The 26468-nt window shown below is 39.7% G+C and overlaps 1 protein-coding gene across 6 annotated transcripts in view; it reads right to left on the bottom strand.

The window, feature by feature from the left end:
- Nucleotides 1-26468, bottom strand: part of LAMA2 (laminin subunit alpha 2) — a 502508-nt gene that overhangs the window by 261878 nt on the left and 214162 nt on the right. For all 6 annotated transcript variants that reach the window (XM_075924144.1, XM_075924139.1, XM_075924141.1 and 3 more), the window contains exons 6-12: nt 26025-26114; nt 24600-24717; nt 21932-22110; nt 18857-18956; nt 10249-10409; nt 2999-3139; nt 160-327 (exon numbers count right to left, since the gene is read on the bottom strand). In XM_075924144.1, coding sequence (XP_075780259.1) covers nt 160-327; nt 2999-3139; nt 10249-10409; nt 18857-18956; nt 21932-22110; nt 24600-24717; nt 26025-26114 — 957 coding nt within the window. The remainder of the gene's footprint in view (nt 1-159; nt 328-2998; nt 3140-10248; nt 10410-18856; nt 18957-21931; nt 22111-24599; nt 24718-26024; nt 26115-26468) is intronic.

Below are 26468 nucleotides of genomic sequence, written 5' to 3'. Positions count from 1 at the left end.
TCTCTGCATGCGTAATTCAGTTCTTTTCAGCAAGCAATTATGCTGGTCAAATATCCATCCAATTTAATCTTCCCTCTAAGAGGGACTAAAGAAAAATTCTTTCAACTTTCCCTAACTATAAATCAATTTATCATACATGCAATGACCATCTGCACTTACTTTGTTGCCCAAATAAGGACTGGGTGCACTCCAGTAATATATTGGTGGCAGCACTCTTCTGGCAGCCACATTACTGATGCTAAGCCGCTGAGGTAATCTATCCTGTTGAGGTGTAACTCGAAGGTGACCAGGTATGTCAGTCAGATACCATCCACTCATGTCTTGTATCTATAATGACAAAATAAAATTTTGTGTCAAATTATCCAAGTCCCAGCACCTACTGAGCCTCTCTATTTTGTTTACATTTTTCTTTTCTTCAGCTTAATAGAAAAATGAAATTACTGTATGCATATCAGCTTTTGGATTTTTGTGTCCTGGACAGCCATTTAGTCTGCCAAAAAGTATGAGGATGCCATAGATAAAAAAAATTGTTCCCAGTGGCTTAACAGAGAGTGGGGAATTCCTGTTCACTCCCCAATATTATTTGAATAAGAGCCATTCATGGTCACACAATACAAATATTCTGTAAGTGATATCTGTCCCAGAGGGTACAGCAGTCTGAAGTGAAAGTTCGACCAATCTGAACAGACATTATTCAGACCTAAGTAACGCAGTTTATTGTTCTAAAGACCTTTATCTTCCAAGCTCAAAGGTCACTTCTACTGTACCAGCTAGCAAAGATAAAAAACCTCAGATCCTCAATCTCTGAAATCCTCTATCAGGAAACTAACCAGTACAGAAGACGTTAATACATATACAAGCACACTCAAGGCTTTTGGTTGGTTTCTGGAGCCTGGATACCAGCAGAGCTATGAAATGGCTCAGCGGTGAGCTGGAAATGCTTTCTGGAGACCAATATGTAGATGAGTACACCAGGGAGATTGCTTTACTTCCAGAATTACCATATACCAAACTACCAAACAGGTAGCTATTTAATCTGAAACAGGTTTTCCCAGATAGCATTATAGACATGGTTAAATATTATAGCCCTTTTATAAAGAAACTGATATCCAGGCTTTGTTACCTTATTGAAAGTATAGGGCATGCTTGTACAAAAAATATTCTCTACTACTGTAAATTAGAGCATATAACCCGCTCACAAGTATCACCCGCACCTGTGTATAACTCGCTGTTTTCCCTGATTGAGTAAAAAAAGTCTTGTATACCCCATGCATGTGTATGGCCCCTGGGAGATGAACCTCTGGTAATGTTAATGCAAAGCACCTGTAATCAAGTGTTAATGAGCCGCAGCTGATAACGCCAAGCACTAAGTAGGCTACAACCCTTATCACTGGTATATAACCCCTTTGAACCACACTGCTTTTCCATGCATTTATTCCTTCAGTGGTTTTAACTCGTATTTTAAACTTTTTAAACCTTTAAATATGCCTAAGCGCAAATCCTACACAGCCGATTTTAAATTGTATGTAGTGGCAAATGTGAAATTCTTCCCAACATTGACTCTTCAAGCTCTGATTCCGAGTACGACAGCTATTCTGATTCTGCACCACAGACCTCAACTGTCACCGAAGCCGACCTAGTCTTGACTATGGATTTTATGGATGTTTTTAAAGACAGTGATTATGACGAGAGTTTTGATGGTTTTGAGAACTCAGACGCTGAGGAGGAGGACGCTGGCGCTGATTCTAGAGATCAGAGTGAATGAGAATGCGAAGACGGCTTTTTTTAAATTGTTTTTATTCTTTTTCTAGTTGCACAGTAAACTAATGAATTTTAATGTATTTTAATGAATTTTAATATAACTGCCTCTATTATTAAATTAAAATATGCGGCTTTTCTCAAGTAAGAGTCAGTCTTGTCTTCCTTTCACTAAAAAGAAAAACCTGTATTACACACGGATGAGTATGGCCCGTAGGGGGAAGGGGCGGGGTATGTAAAACTTTGCATAATCCGCGGGTTATATTCGCTAAAGTACAATATATGCTTTTGCAAGTAAGACCATTGAGAGGCTCACTCTACTTTCAACTTGATTGTTATATTCATATTGTACAGAAGAAATTCATCAAAGACATAAGACCCTTAGGCTATGTCTACACTCGCGGCTTCTTGCGCAAGTAATATGCAAATGAGGCTAAGTATGGAATATTGCTGAGCCTCATTTGCATACCTAGTGAGCCACCATTTTTTTCAGAAGAGGCTCTTGCACAAGAAGGAGTATCTACACTGCCCCTTCTTGCGCAAGAAAAACCCTCTTGCGCAATGCCATTCTTCCTGGAAAGTAATAGGTGTAACGGCATTGCGCAAGAGGGTTTTTCTTGTGCAACAAGGGGCAATGTAGACGCTCCTTCTTGCGCAAGAGCCTCTTCTGAAAAAAAAATGGTGGCTCATTAGGTATGCAAATGAGGGTCGGCGATATTCCATGCTTAGCCTCATTTGCATATTACTCGCGCAAGAAGCCACGAGTGTAGACATAGCCTTACTGTTTACATGCCCCTCTAAAAGATATTTCTTACATAAATTTTATATATGTAAGTGTAAAATCTTAATGAACCGATTTTTGTCTACATGGAGATTTATTTCACACCCAGAAAAGTGGCAGCCCTGTGAACACTTCACAATTACCCTCGTGTTCATATTTCTCCCCTTACACATTCCATGACTGTTTTACACTCACAGCTTCATCTCTGAGAGATATTTCTGAGTTTCTCTATGTATCAGTCACAGTGCTGATTTCAGAACATTTTCAAAATGAAAACAAAAAATGATTCAGTCTTGGGTGCAAGAAATCCTTTTCTTTAGAATATCTAAAAAGACCTACATTGCATATAATATGCCTGCAGGTCTTAGGATAATATCCAGTGTACAAGATAGGCTTTAAATGACAGCAAAAACATAACCAATGACATATTTGTACTATGATGTTTGCTATTATTTTTACCTTACTATAGGTCCAGTGAGAAGCTGTACAGATGTTTGTTGTCCCTGAACAAAAACACTCCTCACAGCCTCTGTGATTATCTTGATGCAGGTTGAAGAAACTTGGTTTGCAATTATCACAGTTTTCTCCTTCAACATTTTCCTGGAAATGTATGTTAGAATATTATTTCATCTACCATATTAAAATTAGAGGCTTTTTGCTCTCTTTTGGTTTGATACAACAATGCAAAGGGAAGATATTTATGGGAAACCTTCCCCTAATTTGTCAATATGAGAGTAATCACACAATTGAGTCAGTACAACCCAGCTGAAATGAAAGAGATTGCATAGCAACAACTGAAGTTAGAATTTGGCCATTTAGCTTTACATCTTTTTCATGAACATATGTTTTCTCACATTAATCTAGTAAATCTCCTCTGAAACTTGGAAGGTCAAAGGGAAGAAAGCATGGGGTACGGCAATGGAAATCTTGCCTATACTTGGGAATCAGTGGCCAGCAACTGGGATAGCTACTTGAAACCAAAGCATGATCATCCAGTGTGAAATGAAACTTTTCAGTTCTTTTTGTATCTTTTTGTCTAGGCTTGGAGTTTGCATGAGTGCAGCTACTCCTGTAGTTGGCCACTGAAATGAGGGCTAATTCCAGGTAGAGTCAATGCCTGTATTTCTCCCTCCATGATTGAGGGAGATCCAAAGGCCAGCATTTTGTCATTATGTTTTACAGTAATGGTTTATTTTACTAGCTACGATGCTGAGTTGCCAGTATATAATCACTCTGGCCCATACGCACAAACAGAGATGCTGCTTCTCCACATAGGGTGCATACGGGCCAGAGTGATTACATACTGGCAACTCAGCTTCTCACCATAGTGGGAGTTGAATAATGCAACAGTATTATTCAAAGACACCCCAGAGAAGAATTATTCTTATAAGTACTCTCTCGAAAATATTTTCCACATGCTCTCTTTAATCATGTACATATCACTGTGAAGTGTGCACAGATGTACCAGAACCATTGGCTCCAGGCCAGCAAAGGCTGAATAGTTTATGGAAAGCCTGCCCATAATACAAGTAGGTTAGGATCAGCCTGGCTTTGCAGCACAGAAATAAGTGCACTGCAGCCACTTGGCTGACTTATGGTCAGAGATGCTGGAGAGATGGAAACAGGAAGGCAAACAAAGGATAAGTGGTAGAAAGGGGAGAAAAATAGAAACACAAAGGGCAAAGAGAAAGAAGACAGGAGGGGGAAAAGAGAGAAAAGGTCTACTCTAGGACCTTAGTCTGAAATTAGCCCCCCAATGTCAAATTCATAAGCAGTGTGTCCACACTACCAAGCCCATCATTCCGTAATAAGGGGCATGGAATTCGAACTCTGTACTCCTGCTTTTCACAAGGAATAATGCTATTCCCAAACTTGTAAGTCCAAAATAACGTCAGTGTGGACACTCCGGTGCCACTAATTCAAACTTTTTAGCCTCTGGAAGGCCTCCTGCAGCTCCCCAGAATGTTTTCTGGTGCTCTGAGTCTGACGTAGTGCATCCTCATTAATGGAGCCTGCCTCGGACTATATTCAATTCTTCCCCATTGTTAGGATGCAGAGCTTTGAATTTATATAACAGGGGGCCCAGAAGTCGAACTTAGTAAATTTGGACTAGTCTCGTAGTGCAGACATGACCCTAAAAAAAAGGCAAAGAGCAGATGTAGGACATTATCACCAAATATATGGTAATTATGTATCTATTCCTATAACTGTTTCCATTGTCCCTAATGCCAACTAGCAACAGTAGTTGGAATCCTTGTACCAAAAGCCTAAAGCAAGTGACAAGGCTGTTGTTCTGAAAATTTAAGCGGTAGGACTACTATACTCTAAGACTACGTCTAGACTACATCCCTTTTTTGTAAAAGGGATGTAAATTAGACGTATCACAATTGATAATGAAGCGGGGATTTAAATCACCCCCGCTTCATTAGCATAAAAATGGCTGCCGCTTTTTTTCCACATGGAGCTTTGCTGGAAAAAAGCGCCAGTCTAGACGCTGATCTTGCGGAAAATAAAGCCTTTTCTGAAAGATCCCTTATCACTCTATGAAATAATAAGGGATAAGGGATCTTTTGGAAAAGGTTTTATTTTCCACAAGATCAGCATCTAGACTGGTGCTTTTTTCCAGCAAAGCTCCATGTGGAAAAAAAGCGGCAGCCATTTTTATGCTAATGAAGCGGGGGTGATTTAAATCCCCGCTTCATTATCAATTGTGATACGTCTAATTTACATCCCTTTTACAAAAAAGGGATGTAGTCTAGACGTAGTCTAACTGTAGCTGGCCTCTGAAAATGGATTCTGTGTGCCCAAATGTTTGCAGCCACAATTTCTGAACCCACTTAGAAAATCTGGTGCTAAAACTCTCTTTAATAGATCCAACTGATTTGCAGATGTGTTAGTGTGGGCAAGGTAGGAAAAGGAAAAAAAGTGAGAGCAGAAAAACAAATGCATTAGTTATAACAAAAGTTTCAGTAATAAAGTAGAACATAATTATACTCTATAACTGCAAGTAATTTCCACCATTCTTAGGAGTAACTTAAGTAACAGTAACTTAACAAGATAAACTTAAAAAACAACAAATGTTCTGGTAGCACTTTATAGACTAACAAAACATGTAGATGGTATCATGCGCTTTTGTGGGCAAAGACCACTTCGTCAGATGACAGGAGTTTTGTGCAAACCCAAAATAAATAGGTGAGAAGGGAAAAAAAGGAGGGGGGCAGGAAACATGGAGCAGAGGGTATGGAAATATCAAAAGGAAAAACACTAACTCTGAAGATATAAAAAGATATCCATGACTTTGTCAGTAGAGGATTGTTTCCTACAGTATAGTATATTATGAGTGTATAAGTCATCACCAAAACTCATTTTCAAATCAGAACATAATGAAATGTGCCCCAAGTCTGATCCTCTAGGCTCGATAGCTTAAATATTAAAACCCTGATAGGAGGAGATTTTACTTCTGACAGAGAACATTTGAGCATTATATATGTGCCAAGTGAGGATAAGATTAATACCCTGAACAGACTTCAGTGCTGTTCCATTGTCACATTGGTGGTTTATGAGCATGTACAATATGAGATGATGGAATGAAACTTTTTTGTACACTCATGCTTGCACCTGTATTTGTATCACAGTCTATAAATTAAATACCCAAATGGAACATACATAACAAAACGTTGAAAAATAATCCACAATATATATCAGGTTGCTTTCTGCTGAGCATATTCAGGATGATTTATTTCTTATGTAAGCAGCATCTTCTAGACAACAGGCTCTTTGTGTGTATTACTGGTAGTCAGGATATGATTTTAACTAAAATAGTTGCATATTATTTTAAAATACTGTTTTAATTCAAAAGCTATGTGGTTTTCTGAATTTACACACACACATATTTCTGAATTCTCTGTGGAACTGAGAACTTCAGCCTACAGCACATTCAGCCTCAGCAGTCAGATTTTAACAGAAATTTGACAGAAATACCTTGGAGGTTTCCAAACAAAGTGCACAGAATGGAAAAGAGAATCTCCTTTGTCCATACTTTGGCAGCAGAATACCCATATATGCTACATAATAATCTATAAAACAGAGGGTTTAAATGCCATTCCCCCTTAAACCAACAGTTCAGGATATCTGTCCTTTTAAAGATATATAACAGGTTATTTATTTTTAGAGTTTACAGTGCCTGCCTGCTTTTAATGTATAGCTCCTGGGCAGATGGAGGTGGGACTTCGAAATAAGTGATACACAGTTTTCTGAATCTTATAAATATCTTATCTTGAGCATAATTCTATAGGGATTACCTGAATGGCAGCTGATTCCTAATTACTTGTTTTAATACTTGTAATCAAGACTTAAAGTGCCGCAGTCAGACTAGAAACACATTCACCCTAAATGACAATTTTTGACACGCAGACATCACCACTGTTAAAAACCAGTCACCTATCTTTCCATAATAGTTGTTCTTGGAGATGTGTTCCACATGTCCATGCCACTGCTTTTTGTCAGGTGAAAGGACTGAAGTTGGAATGAAGAAGCTGACCGTGATCCTGGGATGTCACATCCACATCTCACAGGAGCAACAGAAGAGGTCTGACTGACAAGGCTAGCGAAGTCATTGCCGACATGGCCACTGGCGCTATTAAAATAAAGTGAGTGGAATCTTGCTTGACTTTGGAGAGGAGTGGAACTGCAGGGAAAGCATACACCATAGGTCCCTGAGCCTTGGTTCTCCATGTGTGGGGCTGGAATTGCAAATGCTGGATCTTGGAGATCAAGGAAACTCCACATGCTGTCCTCACTTGCAGGTGCTGCCCCCATAGCTACCATTGGCCAGGAACTGCAGACAATGGGAGCTACAGAGGTGGAACCAGTAGGCAAGGGCAGTGCTAGAGCCACCCGCCCCCGCAGGGACGTGCTGACTACTAGGATTGCTGATGGGGGGGGCCTAAAGAGGGCAATTGCGTCACCAACAAGAGATCCCTGAGATAAGCACCCCACACCTCCTCCTGCACCCTATCTGCCTGCCCCAGATCAGAGCCTCCTCCTGCACCCCAAGCCCGTCATCTCCCTGCCCTACCTCAGACCCCAAACCCCTCCCAGTCCAAGCCCCTCTTGGAGCCCCCTCAGATATCCTGAACACCTCCTTTTTGGATTCATGACAGAGCCTAGGGGAAGCCGTGAGACTCCATGTCCTCCTCTCTGCAAGGCCGGATGTGGCCCACAAATGATTTTTTTCTGGGGATGTCAGTGGTCCCTCATAGGAAAAAACATCCTGCCCCTCCACTAATCCATGGTAAGTGGGATAGGCAGTTGGCAAAATTCATGGTCAGAAAAGATGGCATTATGAGGAGTGATATACTGTCCTCAACCAATGGGCCAAAATCATTGCTTAGATCAGGGATCTCCAACTCAAACCCAAATCAGGCACCAGCAACTGTATACTACAAAGACTGTATTTCAAATTTATTCCTAAAACTAGTTACAGCCATGATTTGAGGGTACGTCTACACTACAGCGCTAATTCGAACTAACTTAGTTCGAATTAGTTAATTTGAACTAAGCTAATTCGAACTAACGCATCTAGAACTAAAAACTAGTTCGAATTAGCGTTTTGCTAATTTGAACTAGCATGTCCACATTAAGTGGACCCTGAACCGGGCTTAAGGATGGCTGGAAGCAGTGCCGGCAGGGCATCAGAGGAGGACTTAGAGCGTGGAGATGCTGTCTCAGACTAGCCGAGGGCTGCGCTTAAAGGGTCACGGACAGACAGTTCTCAGGGGTGCGCCACTTGCAAAGCAGTCCTGGCTTGGAGTGCCCGGAGTACCCACACTGGGCACATCACACAACTCGGCCATCAGCCCGGCTGCACTTGCCGCAGGCTGCCATCTGGGGAGAGGGGGCAATTGGGGGGCTGCAGGAGAGCTTCCACACCCAGAAGCCCGCAGAGCCAGCCCAGTCCTCCCCATCGGGGGCTCGTACCCCATTCCTCCCTCACCTCCTTCCACTTACCCTTCCCTAGCCCCTTTTCTTGATGTACAAAATAAAGGACAATTGTGTTCAAAAATGGAATCTGTCTTTATTGAACAAAACTGGGGGAGACTGGGAAAAGGAGGTGGGAGAGGGGAAGAGAGAGAGTGGGAGAGGGGAGGGCAACTACAATGATCAGGGGTTGGGAACAGGTCCCATATAAAGAGAGGCTAAAGAGACTGGGACTTTTCAGCTTAGAAAAGAGGAGACGGAGGGGGGACAGGATAGAGGTCTCTAAAAGCAGGAGTGGAGTGGAGAGGGTGCATACAGAAAAGTTCTTCATTAGTTCCCATAAAGAAGGACTAGAGGACACCAAAGGAAAGGAATGGGTAGCAGGCTTCAAACTAGTAAGAGAAAGTTGTTCTTCACAAAGCAAAGAGTCAACCTGTGGAACTCCTTGCTGCAGGAGGCTGTGAAGACTACAACTAGAACAGAGTTTAAAGGGAAGTAAGATCAAGTCATGGAGGTTGGGTCCATGGAGTGCTATTAGCCAGGGGGTAGGAGTGGTGTCCCTGCCCAAGGTTTGTGGAAGGCTGGAGAGGGATGGCACGAGACAAATGGCTTGGTCACTGTCTTTGGTCCATCCCCTCCAGGGTCCCTAGGGTTGGCCGCTGTCGGCAGACAGGCTACTGGGCTAGATGGACATTCAGTCTGACCCAGTACGGCCATTGTAAGCTCAGGGCTCAGGGTCGGGGGTCTCAGTGGACCCCCTTGATTTTCATGCACACCTGCTCCTGGGTGGCCAGGCTGGCAGCTCTCCTGCCCTAGCTGGCCACTTTCCTGTGCCTAGTGCGGGGATCGTGGACGAGGTCCACAATGTCCGCACTAGCCCAGGCAGGTGCCCGCCTCTTGCGTTCCCGGGCAAGCTCCCGGGAGCCACCAGCCTGGTCCCGGGAAGAGGGGGAGGGCTGCGGGGCATCGGGTGGGTGGCTCGATCCGTGTCAGGTGCAGGGTCTGCTGGCTGGGTGCTGGCAGGCTTGTACCTGGCACGGGCACCGTAGCAGCCCGTGCCCCTTTAAGGGGTCCGGGGCCGGGAGGGGGGCAGACGAGTTTCCCTGGTGTTGGCCAGAGTGGCCACCAGGGAAACCTGGGGAGGGCTAGCCTCCCACTAGTTCGAATTAAGGGTCTACACAGCCCTTAATTCGAACTAGTAAGTTCGAACTAGGCTTAATCCTCGTGGAATGAGGATTACCTAGTTCGAACTAAGCGCTCCGTTAGTTCGAACTAAGTTCGAACTAACGGAGTGCTAGTGTAGCGCCTATGAAAGTTAGTTCGAACTAACATCCGTTAGTTCGAACTAACTTTGTAGTGTAGACATACCCTAAAAGACTACAAACTAATGCTACCTTATCCACACTGAGGCAGGGAAGGTATGAAGAATCGAAGTTGGCAACTCTGACCACAACCATTACTATTGGTAGGAAGGAACTGAGGAGGGATGTGGCAAAACAGCAGTGGTATGAGGCACCAGAGAGAGATCACGCTGGTCTGATGGTTACTGCTAAGGAAAACATCTCCGACAACTGAGCAAATGGTGCATCAATACCTACCCACAATGGAATGGACATGTGCAATCCCTTGAAGAAAAAGAACAGCATAATGATGGTAGTAGATTATGAGTTTTAATTTCTCATACTAACAATGGTGATTTGCTATGGTTTATAACAGTTAGACACCCATACCTTGCAAATGCAGGTACCTATACAAGGATCATCATTCAAGCTGCCTTTCGCAGAGCAGTTGCAGGCCATGCAGTTAGGATAACCCTTGTAACCCAATGCACACCAATTGCAGCTTTGACCTGCATAGCCAGTCCTGCAGTGGCAGAATCCAGGGAGCATGCCTATGGAAAGTCAAAGAAAACACTAAACTCACACGTGGATCAATTCATCTTTATTATTAGTTATTTGTATTATGATGGTTTTGCAAGGATTGGAGCCACACTTGTGTTAGGCACTATAAAGTGTAAATGCTGTACACAGTCTGTGCCCTGAAAAGCTGACAAACCCAGAGTAAACTACTACTAAATGTGAGTGTGGCAGCATCTAGATCCTATTTATCCCACAGTGTCTGAGCAAGCTTTCCAATTAAAATGAACAGCTGTAATGGGAATTTAGCATTACACATAAAACTCTGTGGGTAAAAAGAAAAAAAATGGCAGCATGGTGGAGTCTTTGATTCCAGAAGTATGCATGTCACTGCAGCTGTTACAGACTGTTTCACAGCACAATGATTAGGAAATGACGTATTTCATCCCAAACTACAGTGCCTCAGATAAAGTGGTAGGCTGCTTTAGTCAAGGGTTTTTGTCTAATTTTAAGAGCAGTAGGCTGGGAGTCTTAGAGGTTCCTGCTCTGCCACTGACTTGGGTGATTATGGACTTAATTACTTAACTTCTCTGCTTTAGTTTATCAGCTGGTAACTGGGGGTAGGGTGGCAGGGGAAGTTAAAATGGCTTATAAGAAGTCACTGTTTCGTCTGACAAATCTTTGCATGGATTATGGCCTTTCAAATCCAAACCCAGAGGTTGTTCAGGTCACATCTCTATTTTATCCATACCAAAGTTTGAAGGTAGGGATGGTTTCATAAAAAATTCTGGTTTTGTCCTTATCTATATTGAAAATAAACCTATTACACAGGACAATTATGAAAATCAGTGTTTTAAAAAGCACTTTGAGATTCAAATATTAAAACATTCTATTAATGCCTGAAACATTGTTATTCACCCTTGAAATTATTAGTGGAACATATGAGGATGGTAAAAAAAGTATTGCTATTGAAATGTACAGTATGCTGCTCATAATGGGAACTACACATTAAAAAAAGTAACATTTTAACTGAAACAATTCCCAAACCCTTGGATACATCATTCTCCAACCTGTCTTCTGATCTATCCCAACCTCATCACAACTCTATATGCAATTTTCTATAATCTCTTCTTGTAGCAATGGTCAATTGTTAATGGTAAAGTATCCCTCTACTAGGCTACAAAGAGACATAGTAATTATTACTCATACCCAATATTTCTCAGCCTTGGCACACTCAGAATGCTTATTCTGTAACCTCCATCTCAGTGAGAATCTCTCATTATTAGCCTATACCCCCATTTATCATCATCTTACTATTTAAATATAAGAATTATAACTTGTTCATTGCTTGGTGTGCCACATGCTTCAGAAGCAGATTTCCATTTTACACCAAGCAAACCATTTATCCTTAAACAATCAGCGAGCTCCTCTGGAATGTGTTTCAATACATCTAACGTGTGTTCATTCTGATTTGCAAGTATATAGAGAAATTCCATTGGAATTGATCATGTTTCTCAGCCTTTCATTCAGAGAAGAAACAAACTCATTTCAGTTTACAAATACTCAAGTAAATTGGCTTTTTTCAGTTGCTGTCTTGGATGAGAGACTTTTTGCTATCTTCACTGAAATAGATATTCTGTCAAAGTAGCATATTATGGGCTCAGTACATAGTACTTCCTTCACAATTGGCTAGGTACATTTTTTTTTAGTACATAAGGTTTCATTGAGCTAGTGAGCACTTATTCAAGACAGAAATGAACAAGGGAAAAAAGTTTGGCTCTGTGCCTAGATACTACAGTGATGCTTGCAGTATAAGAGCGGTTGCGAAAATTAGCCTATAACTTTCTCCTGTTTAGGAATTTGTCACGGAAAGTAGGTCAAGTTATTTATAAACAAGTGCCAGATAATCAGACCAAATTAGGTAAAATGTAATAGACCAAGTTGATATGATTCAAGCACTGTGTTGAAATTATATTTGTTAAAAATAGACGTGGTACTAGAGGTTAATGAGCCAAAAACTGGAATATCCAATATTAGGTCTAATTGGAGGACAAAACAATAAGGGTTTAAGTTATTCCACCCATTTCTCCTTTTTCGTATCCTGAAAATAATTTTTTTTTTACGAGAAAGTACAAAATAACAAAATGAACAGATGGAAAGAACAGACTCTACTGAAATGAGCTTCACTGAGAGCACGTCTACACGGCAGGGCTAAAGCTGAAATAAGCTACGCAACTTGAGCTATGTCAATTGCATAGCTGAAGTCGCAATTGTTTAACTCAGCTTTTGGCGCTGTCTACACAGCAGGAAGTCCAAGTTAGAGCACTCTTCCTTCGACTTCCCTTACTCCTCATAAAATGAGGGTTACAGGAATCGAAGTAAGAAGTCCTCCAGCTCAACATTATTTTGACATTATGTTGAAATAACTGCTTGCTGTGTAGTCTCGGACTATGTTATTTCAGAATAATGTCAGTTATTTCCAAATAACACTGCTGTGTAGACATAGCCCATCATACTTTCCACTTTCACCATTTCCAAGGAAACTATCCCTACGTCTTCCGAATCCTGTGAGGTGTCCTGATCAGAATAGGTCAGAAAGAGAGGAGCCCAGATGACACCACACCCCTTCTGGCTCTAGCTAAATCCCAAATGCCACATGGAATTGACAGTTACATTGGACTGTTATCATCAAAAGAGACTGCCAAACTAGACTTCTAAGACTTTAACAACAGCAGCACCAACACTGTTTACAGTTTAAGACAATAGGCAAGTAAGAGTAATGAATAACTACAGGTAATAGTTTCAAGGTGTAGCTGCATTAGTCTGTAATTTTAAAAACAAGGAGAAGGACCTGATATGTGGTTATGTAACCTAGTTGTATACACAGTTTAATGGTTTTGTGTTTGCTGTTTTTTATAGACAGACAGACAGACAATCAGAATTCCCTTACTGACTCTCCAGCCTGCCATCACAAATTGTCCTTTCCTACAGGCATAAGAGTAGAAAAGTATCCTGTGGAGGGACTTCTGGTAGGAAGGAAGAGTGGTTTTACAGACTTTGTCAGAGATGGTGTTCTTGTCCTTCTTCGTGGACTGCTTCAAGAAGGGTATTCTGTGATTCACAGAATTGGAAGGGACCTCAAGAGGTCATCTAGTCCAGTCCCATGAACTCATGATAGGATGAAATATTATCTAGACCATTTCTGACAGGTGTTTGTGTAACCTGCTTTTAAAAATCTCCATCGATGGAGATTCCACAACTTCCCTAGACAATTTATTTCAGTTCTTAACTACCTTGACAGTTAGAAGTTTTTCCTAATGCCCAACCTAAACTGCCCTTTCTGCAATTTAAGGCCATTGCTTCTTGTCCTATCCTCAGAGGTTTTAAAAAAATACAGTTTTTCTTCTTCCTCTTTGTAATAAGCTTTTACATACTTCAAAGCAGTTATCACTTTTCAAGACTAAACAAATCCAATTCTTTCAAATTTTCCTCCTAGGTCTTGTGCTTTCTTTGGACTCTCTCCAATTTGTTCACATCCTTCCTGGAAATATGGTATCCAGAACCATAGATTCCCACTCTCTGGGAATGCTTTTCCAACCAGTTTTGTACCCATCTTACAGTAGCTCCATCTAGGTTATATTTCCCTAGTTTGTTTATGAGAAGGTCATGTGAGATAGTATCAAAAGTTTTACCATATTCAAGATATACCATTTCTACCACTTCCTCCCTATCCACAAAGCTTGTTACGCTGTCAAAAAAAGTTATCAGGTTGGTTTGACATGATTTGTTCTTGATAGATCCATGCTGTTAGTTATCACTTCATCATATTCTAGATGTTTGCAGATTGATTGACTATTCTCCATTAACTTTCCAGGTTCAGAAGTTAAGCTGACTGATCTGTAATTCCGAGTTGTCCTTATTTCACTTTTTATAATTTGCACTATATTTTCTCCTTTCAAGTCTTCTGGAATCTCTCCTGTCTTCCATGACTTCTCAAAGATATTAGCTAATGGCTCAGATATCTTCTCAGTCAGCTCCTTGAGTATTCTAGGATGCACTTCATCAGGGCTTGGTGAAGACATACTTGTCTAAGTAATTTTTAACTTGTTCTTTTCCTATTTTAGCCTCTTCTGATTCTACCTCATTTTAACTAGCATTCACTATGTTAGATGTCCAATCGCTACCAACCTACTTTGTGAAAACCAAAACAAAGAAGTCATAGATTCGTAGGGTTGAGGTCATTGAGTCCAATCCCCTGCTAAAATCCTGTAGGACCAATCCCAATTAACAATCCAAGCCAGGCTTTGTCAAGCTAGAACTTAAAAACCTCTAGGGATGGAGATTCCACCATCTACTTAGGTAACCAATTTCAATGCTTTACCACCCTTCTAGTGAACATTTTTCCTAAAATTCAACCTAGACCTCCCCCACTACAACTTGAGTTGATTGCTCCTCATTCTGTCTTCTGTCACCGTTGAGAATAGCCTCTCTCCATCCTCTTTCAGGTAGTTGAAGGCTGCTATCAAATCCCACTTTACTCTTCTCTTCTGTAAAGTAAATAAGGCCAAATCCCTCAGTCTCTCCTCATAAATCATGCTCCAGCTCCTTAAACATTTTTGTTATCCTGTGCGGGGTTTTCTCCAGTGTGTCCACATCCTTTCTGTAATGGGCAGGCCAAAATTGGACACAATTCTCCAGATGTGGCCTCACCAGTGGTGAATGAGGGGAATAATCACTTCCCTAGATCTGCTAGCAATGCTCCTCCTAATGCACTCCAATATGCTGTTAGCCTTCTTGGCTATAATGGCACGCAGTTGATTCATATCCAGCTTCTCATCCACTGTAATTCCTAGGTCCTTTTCTGCAGAACTGCTTCCCCAATCAGTCTCCAGCCTGTAGCAGTGCTTGTGAATCTTCCATTCCAAGTGCAAGACACTGTACTTGTCCTTGTTGAACCTCACCAGATTTCTTTTGGCCCAATCCTCCAATTTGTCCAGGTCACTCCAGATCCTATCCCTACCTTCCAGCATACGTACCTCACCCCCTATCTTAGGCTAGATCTACACTGAAAAGTTAAATCAGGAAAATAAATGCCATTTGTGTATCTTTTTCTGATCTACTTTCAAAAGAAGCTTTTCAAAATTTGGCATATCTACACGGTGCCCAATTATGAAAAAAGTGCTCTTTTGACACATCCCTTCTTCTTCATAGAACAAGGTTTACAGAGATGGCGAAAGAGCGCCTCTGCTTTTTCAAAAAAAAAATTGGAAAAGCACATCTCTGGTATCCTGGAAAAGCAATGCAATCTAGACGTAGCCTTAGTGTCATCTGCAAACTTGCTGAGGGTGCAATCCATCCCCCCATCCAGGTCATTAATAAAGTTGTTGAACAAAACCTTCCCTAAAACTGACCACATAGAGTACTCCAGTACTCTGACCACTGGAGTACTGGAGTACTCTATGCCAACCAGATATGGAGCCATTGATCACTTCATGTTGAGCCTAACCATCTAGCCAGCTTTCTTTCTACCTTACCGTCCCATTCACCCAACCCATACTTCTTTAACTTGCTGCCAAGAATTCCGTGGGAAACCATGTCAAAAGCTTTGCTAATGTCAAGGTATATCACCTTCCCCATATCCACAGAGCAAGTTACTTCATCATTGAAAGTAATCAGGATGGTTAGGTATGATTTTCCCTTGGTGAATTCATGTTGACTATTCCTGATCACTTCTCTTCAAAGTGCTTCGAAATGGATTCCTTGAGGATCCTTTCCATGACTGATAGGGGATAGCCTGATTCCAGGGACTGAGGTGAGGCTGACCAGTCTGTAGTTCCCCAGATTCTCCTCCTTCTTTTTTTTTTATAGATGGGCAAGCATTACATTTGCCTTTATCCAAGTCATAAACACCTCTGCCATTTCCACAATTTCTGTTATTACTTCCCCACACATTGAGTTATGGGATTACCCTGTCCTTAGTTTTCCTCCTGATACTAGTGTATTTGTAGAGTGTTTTCTTTTTACTCTTTAATGTCTCTAGCTTGTTTGAGCTCCTTTTGTGCCTTGGCCTTTCTAATTTTGTCCTTACTTGTGGTTATTTTTTATATTCATCCTTTGTAATTTGACCTACTTTGCACTTTTTAAAGGACTCTCTTTTTTTATTTTCATGAAGGCTGGAATTAAAAAAATGCCTGGAGAAGTTTGTTGGCGATATAGACAACTGAGGCTGGCATCACTGGCAGAATAGTGTTTCAGAGGTCAATATGGCAAGAAACAAGAACAGGTAAGTAGGGAAGGAAAGAGGCATTACAGATCTGAAAGGTTAGGAAAAGAAGCCTATATCTGACATGGCAAAGAAGACAAAGCCAGCAAAGAAACAAAAAGAGTGTTCTAACACAGATGTAACAGAACAGGATTGCCAGAAAGGAAGTGATTTTGGTAAACTATGGGATTATAAGGGCCTTGAGAAAAGGTTTAATGTTGTGAAGAGAGAAAAATGTCAAGACATCCAGGCAGATAATAAGTAGAGACATTAAAATATGGAATTGAATAAACACAGGAGAAAAACTGTGGAGAAAGATGAGGAGTGGCCCAAGATTGAAGTGCTGCAGGATACCGAAGCCCGCCAACAGGAGCGAGGAAGAGGCCAATTGCATGGGGCCTGGCGTTTCAAAGGGGCTGGAGCTTCCAGCCACCTTTACTGCTACCCCAGCCCCCTTTGAACTGCTCCATGCAGTTTTGACTTTGCTAAGCCACACCCTTTTTGCTCCTCAACCCCACTTCTTCAGGGTGTGTGGAGTCGGGGCCCCTCCCACCTTGCCCCAAGCCCATGGTGGCTGTCAGCCTCACTGTTGACACCGTCAGGAAGATGAAAAGGGGACCAGGAGAATTTATCAGAAGAACCAGAGCTGGAATGATTGTAGAAGCAGAAGAAGAACCAGGAAAGGACAAAAATCACAAAAGTAAGGAACGACAAGGTTTTAAGAAACACATGGAGGACACAATTACTTTCAAGCACGTTTAAAATGCTGTGACACCTTGCTCTTCATAATACAAAACCCTGTAGAATGCCTCCTACCGTGGTTAGGTCAGTAGATATGAGAAATAAACTGCACTGTAACTGACAGCAACCCACAGACATGCATGCATGTGTGGCACATTTCTTTAATTAAGGCCTTCTTCCCTCAGACTGATAGCCTCATTATTTTACTATGGAAATTGAACATCAGCAGTAGCGGATGTTTGAATAAAACATATCTCTTTTAATAGCATGAAAGTAGCCTTTAGTTTTTTAAGTCCTTCATCTATAACCTGTGCATTCTTACACACAGGTTTGCGAAAGATATCACATTGTCTTGCTGTATCTTTTCTAACCCTGCGAGTCATGTTCTCTTCAGCTTCTAGACAGTATCCTGTTAATCTGTGTGATATACTGTTCCTTCTCCTTCTGTATTAATCAGGCTCTGTCATTCTATCTAGAATCTTTAATCCCATTATTTAATTGATGTAATCAGTACATGGTGGGCATAGTAGATTTTGTACCTCTGAGCTCTGTATTTACAGCTCTGCTGTGCTTCTTTTATGTGTCATTGATTTACTTAATAAAAAGATCACTAAAGTATCTTTTATAAATGGTGTATAATTAGCCTAATTTGAAAAATCTTTTAAAAGCTGACCTTGTAGTTTTGCTGTACCCCAACCAAATGTCTACAACAAAAAAGCATCGTCTAAACTACAAGGAAGCAACATGCTTACTATCTGGAGATAGATCTTATAGGGAAACTAAAGTGAAGAGTTTGTAATCCTAGAGTTATAATAGAGATGGTAGGTAAATGTGACACTTTTCAAAGGGAGTATCCCTAGTTTTCAAAATGCATAATAGGCACTCAGAAGAAAAGGGAGGATAAGATTAAGGTTCTGCTTTATTTTAATCTCTGTCTCTTAAAGAAAGCTCTTTGCTCTTGGCAAGAAAACTAGAAAATCCTTTACAAGGATGCCACTTCATGCTGTATGCTTCATAAATGCATGTTACTTCCCAAAGGAACAAGGAGATATGCTAGAGGCTGAGTTTGGGGGGGGGGGGAAGAGAGAGGGAGAGAGAGAGAGAGAGTGTGTGTGTGTGTGTGAGAGAGAGAGAGAGAGAGAAAAAGAAAGAGAGAGAGAGAGAGAGAGAGAGAGAGAGAGTGAATGCCAGTATCTACCGCATTTAAGAACTCAAGGAATAATGAGAAAAGCCAACATAAATAAATTCAATTGGGAATATACTTCCCAACATGCGTATGACTGCAGGCTGAAAAACTAAGACAATATGGGAGAATGCAATGAGAGCACAGGTAGATTAAAGGCTATGTGAATGAATTAGCAGTGGTTTGCTGTGAGGTTGTACTTCATAAGAGCTGGTTCTGTGAGGGGAGATGATTCAGTTTTCATTTTAACAATGTTGTACACGTTTAACACTGTAATCTAACTGTCAGGAACTCACCTCTTCCAGCATGTTTCTCATCCTTGACACAAGTAGCATGTAAAGACCCAACTGGATCACAGGAACATGGTCGACATGGATTAGGGTCATCTGGTAACACCTACCAGAAATTAAAAAAAGTACCATAAACCCCAGTGAGTTTCCAAGCTAAATCTTACTTTCTAAAAATTAGAAATGCCCACTTAAATTAAACATAAACAAACAAGTCAGGATTGAATCATACTGGCTGTGTCTAGACAGGCCAGTTTTTCCGGAAAATCGGCCACTTTTCCGGAAAAACTTGCCAGCTGTCTACACTGGCCGCTTGAACTTCCACAAAGGCACTGACTTCCTACTGTAAGAAATCAGTGCTTTTTGCATAAATACTATGCTGCTCCCGTTCGGGCAAAAGTCCCTTTTGCGCAAAAGGGCCAGTATAGACAGCTGAGATTTGTTTTCTGCAAAAAAGCGTCTAGATTGGCCAGGGATGCTTTTCCGCAAAAAGTGCTTTTGCGGAAAAGAGTCCATGCAATTCTAGACACTCTATTCCGAAAATGCTTTTAACGGAAAACCTTTCCGTTAAAAGCATTTCCGGAAAATCATGCCAGTCTAGATTTAGCCAAAGTGTTTAGGATTTGTTTATTTATTTGTTTTAAAAAATCTGAAACACCATTGTTTTAAAAAAAAATTTGAAACACCATTGTTCTTTCAATCTATTAATTTGGTATTTGTGCTAATCTTAGCAATTTTTTACCAAAGAGACGCTCCATTAATGAAGGCCCCAAATTTAGTTAAAGAAAAACAGTTGTATATAAACTAATATCAGAAATGTTTTATTGTTTTTTTAATTACAGGAAGTGAAAGAATGCCTTTGTTTTAGTGTCTTTGGGTTTCTAGTACCTAAATTCTGCATCATTGTGATAACGAATAACAAGTATGGAGTGAAAGTTATTGTAAGAGGAGAAGTTCTGTTACACTGTCCAAGATGAGTGAAACACAATAATTAAACTACAGGATTCATGAAAAAAAGGGAACACTACACAATTCAACAATTTGCTTTCACCTTCACTTTTTTCATCTTAGTAAAGGAACCAAAATGTAAAAAGTGCAGAGAAATCTAGATCAGAGTTTCTCAACTTCTTTTTTAATAAAGTACCCCTTTAAAAATTATAAAGTACCCCCTTTAAAAGAAATAAGTACTCCTAGTACCTACAGTTTTCAGACACATAAAATTTTTTTCTATCTTTGCAACACATTTGTTTAAACAACTTAATCGTAGCCAGGCTGGCAATGAAATTTTAGGGTGTAAAAAGTACAAAAATAATAAAGTGCTGTAAAGCTTAAAACAAAAATTCAGTTTTCTTCAAATTTCTGTTGTGTTGACGTACCCCCCGACTTCTCTCGAGTATCCCTAAGGGTACTTGTACCATTGGTTGAAAAACACTGATGTAGATGCCCCAATTCCATAATTCTGTTTTTTCCAGTAAGCAGCAGAGGATTTATATGGAAGGTGAGTATTCCATCATCTTGGGACCCCATGTAGCTGTTCAAGTGTCCATAAGGTCACTTGAGCTCTACGTAGTCCTGTTGCTCGATGAACTGGGCACAAGCAGTAAAAAACTACCGTATTGGTTGTAAAAATTCTTTAACACTTCCATTCTGTGCCTGATCTTCAAAAGTTCAGGGAACAAAGTACACATTGAAGCCTGATATACTCATCCTTATTTTAAGATTCAGTATTTTTACCATTAATAACCCAGCATCTCTGAACATGGAAAGCTGCCAAAATCATACTAAACCTTGAGAATGTTTTCACAGTCTTTTTTTCCATTACTAGGAAGAAAGAATAATCCCATGGTTACATCAAAGAAGTTAGAGTGGTATTTTCAAAAGCACCTAAGTGACATAGGATGACAATTCCTATGGACAGTCAATGGAATTTGTGCTCCTATATGTCATTGATGCACTTCTGAAAATATGACTTGGGAGGTGAGAGTTCTGTTCTCATGCTGACCACACTCTTTCTTTGCGACCTTGGACAAGTCACTTAGCCCTATATTTTCAAAAGCCTGGCCTTCCTACTGTTATTTTCAGATGCTTGTCCAAATTTTCTACACTCACAATTGTTTGTGGACATATATTTGTAGTTGGATGATTGATTGAATTTTGCTCCAAAGTCAGTTTTACCATCCAGCTGCTGCTAAGAGACCAAAACTCTTTCTTCTATATCCTTTGAAGACAAAGTTCAAACTTGCTACATAGGGGGAATTTTTTTTTTCATTTAAGACTGCATGGTAGTAGAGGAAAGAACAACCATGTCCAGTGGCCAATCTTTGGGCAACTGAGGGCTGTATAGATAATGTGCCAAGGACCTTCAGGAACCAAGAGGCACACTAAACAGAATAGAGAGTAGCTCTCCAGATCTTTAATATAGAGTCACAGCCTATGCAGATAATGGATCCCAGTATGTCATGCTTCTTCTCATGACCTCAGTTCAGACCAAGATGGAGCATTGCCTTCTGAGATTTAGTGTAGTGCTTTCACAGACCACATCTTTCTGTACTGATTGGAAGGTATCTTCAGTATATAGTGTTGAATTTTGTTAACTATGTCTGATTTGCATCTACATTTTGGCCAGGCATGGTACAGATCAGGTCATGGTAACAGATAGACTTAGAAGTACTACTACATTATATTTAAAGAGCATAAACAAATTTTAGATTCTCCTTTCTCTGACTTTCCCCTCCACCTTGAGCAACTACAGCAATATTTCTGTTTTTTCAGAGTGTACATTGAAATTTTCTACCGATGGAAAAGCCATGTTTACAGGCTTGCATCCTCCTTTAATTCAAACTGAAATACTAGCTGGAGGCCCTGACCTTAAGTACATTTCTTCATATCAACACAATTTGCTTTCATATTCCTGTGAACATCTACTTTACAGATTTCCAGCTGTGAAAAGCAACTAGTATCAGAATTACAACTTAACCTCCATAAAACGGCAATCAAAAGTGTGTCTTTTGTATTTAATAACTAACGCCCCACACAGAAGTGATTTCTTGAACAACACAGAAGTGACAGTAAAGCATACTTTACCCCTTTTGGCCTGAAGTAGCCATCAGTGCAGGTCTCACAGTTTATGCCTGCAGTGTTATGTGTACAATTAATACACACTCCACCCCCATTGTATTCTCCGTGGATATTCAAACTTTGATTTCTGTCTGCAACATTCTGATCATAATAACATTCCTTAGTCTTCCCATGACAATTGCATTCTGAAAAAGAGACAACTATAATAGCAAGCATAACATACAGGCTATAGACATGCAGAAATAACATTTTTACTGAAATATTAACAATATTCTTACATCATTTTGACATCTGTGTCACGAACATTGAAACAAATAGCACACTTACTCATGAGTTTACCACTTCTTCAATTTTTAAAAATAATAAGACCGACTCACAAATGGTGCCTGGAGTTGCTTCATATAATAGTTGTTTCTTGGGCTAACTCTACACTACAGAGTTTCTTTCACAACAACGGCCATTTTTCTGAAAAAACTTCACTTACGTCCCCACTGCAATCGCGTTCTTTCGGAAAAAACAGAGAGGTTTTTCTGACATTGATAAACTTCTTTCTACAAGGAAGAAGCCTTTTTCTGAAAGAGCTCTTTTGGAAAAAGGTGTGTGTGGATGGGGAAGAGGGAGTTCTTTCGAAAGAAGAGGAAAGAGTTTTGAAAACGCATAGGTGCCCTAGTGGCCACTCCGTCCATAGTAATCACAGTTTAAATGAGAGAGAGCATCCACAGTGAATAGATTCTTTCTTTCTATGTGCTTTGGCAGTGAGGATGCTCTCTTTTGGAAGAAGTTTTTTTGGAAGATCTTTTCCAGAAAAGCTTCTTCCAAAAGAAGTCTGCAGTCTTGATATAGCCTGGGTGTTTTGTCTTGGGAAAAATCCCTAAAAGCTCTTTTTTTAAAAAAAATATATGCTGGAAATTGGTGATCCCATGCTGAATGTACATTTTGTTCATGAGGAAGTTATATAGTACAAGACACAAGAAGATACAAGGACTACAAAGAATATATTGAAAAGTTAAAATGATTAGCCACTTTAATATTCACCAAAGCTAAACAGGAAGCTTAATGAAAGTACTTCATCTACAAATAAGACATACGGGAGATGGTGAAACAAAAACTTTGAATCCAAATGCCTTCTAATTTCAGGGCAGTTCAGATCTGAATCGTAAGAACATAAGAATGGCCATACTGGCTCAGACCAAAGGTTCATCCAGCCCAGTACCCTGTCTGACAGTGTCCAATGCCATGTGTCCCAGAGGGAGTGAATTGAACAGGTAATGATCAAACGATCTCTCTCCTGCCATCCATCTCCACCCTCTGACAAACAGAGCCTAGGGACACCATTCCTTATGTATACTGGCTAATAGCCATTTATGGACTTAACCTCCATGAATTTATCTAGTTCTCTTTTAAACCCTGTTATAGTCCTAACCTACACAACCTCCTCAGGCAAGGAGTTCCACAGATTGACTATGTGCTATGTGAAGAAGAACTTTCTTTTATTTGTTTTGAACCTGCTCCTTTTAAATTTCATTTGGCGGCCCCTAGTTCTTATATGAATCCTCAGATGTAAAATTGTCCCCTTTGGCTTTTGTTTCAGGCTGGATCCAAAATTAGAAGAGGACAATATACTGGTTCATGTAATGCAATTTCCACTATTAAAATGCATAAAATAGCCTACACGATTTTAGCACTAGTGAATTAATTTTTTCACCATCATTTGGTCTCAAATTCTGAATCTTAGGCTGAACTTAAGTCAAGCTCGATGGCCAACTTCTAATGTGATATAAGCAAGTTTGGTGCCTGGTTTGTATGAATATAGAATTTTGGTAATTATCATTTCCAAATTTTAATAAATAGGAATCCCTGATACAAAGCCCATTGAAATCAGAGGGAGTCTTTCCACTGACTTCAGCATGCTTTGGAGCAGGCCCTGTGGGCTCATTTTCACTCATTAGATACTGTGCTACACTTAAAACATGGCAAAAGGTATTAGAATGAATGCGTCTGCACTCCTGTAGCTATATGAGCATTCATGTACAGTTGCACTACTTTTTAATAGGTTCAGAAATTAAGGTAATTTGTTAACATTAGTGTTTACTATTACTATTAGAGATAGGAGAAATTCCAGCTTTTTGAACTCTGCTTTCATTCCAAATCAGAACAAAAAAATTGAATATCAGTATTTTCTATAAAATGTAAATTTAGAAAAAAAATCTTTGGAAACACAATTTTTTCATTTAGATAATATTGAAACACCTTATATAAATATTCATCTAATCTATTACATAGAAATATATAAATAGTCAAAATGAAATCAGTTGTATTAACCATTTTTACTTTATCAAAAAAAGAGAAAGTCAAAACAAATTGTTTTGATATTTGCCTATTGAAAATTTCATCAGAATTGACATATTCTCTCAAAAGGTTTTAATTTTGACAAAATTCCATTTTTCAGAGGAAATCTATTTCATGGAAACATTTTCAACCATGTGTTTTTATTAAATGGCAAAAAAAAAAATTGCATAGTGGATGTGAACTAACATGTGGTTACATTTACAATAATTGGCATTATTTTGAAGTTAAATGAGTTCTGCAGAGGTTTAAGGGCTAAATACTACTCAATGCTGAGCAGGAATTAAGCTAGAGCTTTTATTTTTTGCTTCACTTTTTTGTAACTTACCTTCACACTCAGACTTGACCAGGAATGTCCCAGCTCGCCAGGGCTTTTGATGAAATCCAGGACAGCAATGATCACAACTTTCCCCACATGTGTTGTGCTCACATTCACAAGTAGATCTCTAATTCACATTAAAAAAAGACAACAAAATCTTAATACAGCATGGTGTTAGAATAAAACAGAGAAAAGCTCTGAGGATGATGGAGAATACATGCAAACCAACCTACCTATGACTGACTGCTTTTATTAAATTATCCTGTTTTCTTCAATGAGCCTTTAAAATCTACTCATATTTTTATAATTATCTTAAATATTTCAGACCTGTCCCTTTCAAGCAATATATTTATGTAAATTATTGCAAGCAAAGTGCTCTACCCTGGATTCCATGTGTATTTCATTTTTTTTCTGAATTATAGTTTTAACAACATTTAGATTATGAATATTTGCATAAAAAGATACGTCACCCCCCAAAATCCTTTCCTGTGTTGCACAGGCAGTACATCCAAACAGAATTATCTGAGGAACTATTTCTGGTTCTGCAATGTTATCACCATTCTTTCAAGGCAAGCCCAATGGAAAGGCATAGTTCCAAGGTTATGATTGTAATCTGACAACTGTTCTTTGAGAATAACTGCAGAAACAGGTCATCATTTATTCTGTAGGACTTAAGATAAAAAAATCCTATAAGTATAAAACCCACAAGATGGCTCAGTATCCCACAGAAAGATTATTATTTTCTATAAAATTCTACAGGACCGCTCCATAAGTGAAAGCATGGTGTGATCTCACACTATTGCATGCTACAAGTAATTTAGATACATTAAATAATTTCATGTCAGTGTTAATGTGTATGCAGTTTGGAAGAAGCTAAAGAATCAGTCTTAAACTGAAGTCCTTATTTGATTATGTTCTGATTCAATTAAACTTGAGTGGAAAGCTAAAAACATAGAAGAAGAAATTATAACCGCCTCGTGATTTTTCAGACAGACTCAGTTCCCATTCAGTTATTGTTTCTGACATGGAAAATATTCCATCATTTATTTACAGGTGTCCATTAAAATGGTGATGTTTGTTTGTTTAAGAAGAATCATGATTAATGCTATGGAAGGAACAGAAAGACTGACTTAGGATGTTCAGTCTCTAAGGCTAACTCATGCAACTTCCTGTCAGAGTTGGAGCATTTCCAGAATGAATGGATGTATTTAAAGCCATTTTTTTAAGGAAATTTTTCACTGTTACTCCGATGGTGGATTTCAAAGTCTATCCAGTTTTCAATAGTGTCAACATTTTTTTGCCTTGGCACAGGTTTGGTTTGTATTAGTTAAGTGGGAAACAGACATCAATTCACAAAACTTTGCCAGTGGGGAATATTTTTTGCCAGTGGCCTCCTGACTTATGCCAAGAACAAGGGCCTAGAAATATACATACGTTAGTTGCTGGATCCAAAGGACAAGCTCTTGCATGGCCAGAACAGATACACATGCCTCCAACAGATATATCTTTTATAGAATAGTAATACTGTAAGACAAAACAAAGGAGGAATTGCTAAGTGGATTGCAAGCTGCAGGTGCCCAAGTACTGAGAAAGTGCTGATTTTATTTCATTTTTGTCTCTTACAAATACAACAGGTGGAAAGGTAGATAACTGCTTCCTGAACATCAGTTTCAAGCCTCAGAGAAAAAGAAAGAGGATCAAATTCTCTGCTGGTGTAAAGTGGCATTGCTCCACTGAAGTCAGCATAGAACTGGCTCACAGCTCACATACAGCCAGCAGATACAGAACAAATAAAGGCTAAATATTCACAATATAAAATGAGTAGCCATATACAGTAAAACTCCAATAGTCCGGCATCCAATAGTCCGGCACTCCTGA

This window comes from Pelodiscus sinensis, chromosome 3 (assembly GCF_049634645.1).
Source record: "Pelodiscus sinensis isolate JC-2024 chromosome 3, ASM4963464v1, whole genome shotgun sequence".
Lineage (NCBI taxonomy): Eukaryota > Metazoa > Chordata > Testudines > Trionychidae > Pelodiscus > Pelodiscus sinensis.
The sequence above is the reverse complement of the archived record's forward strand: the minus strand, read 5'-3'. Positions and strand labels throughout refer to the sequence as shown.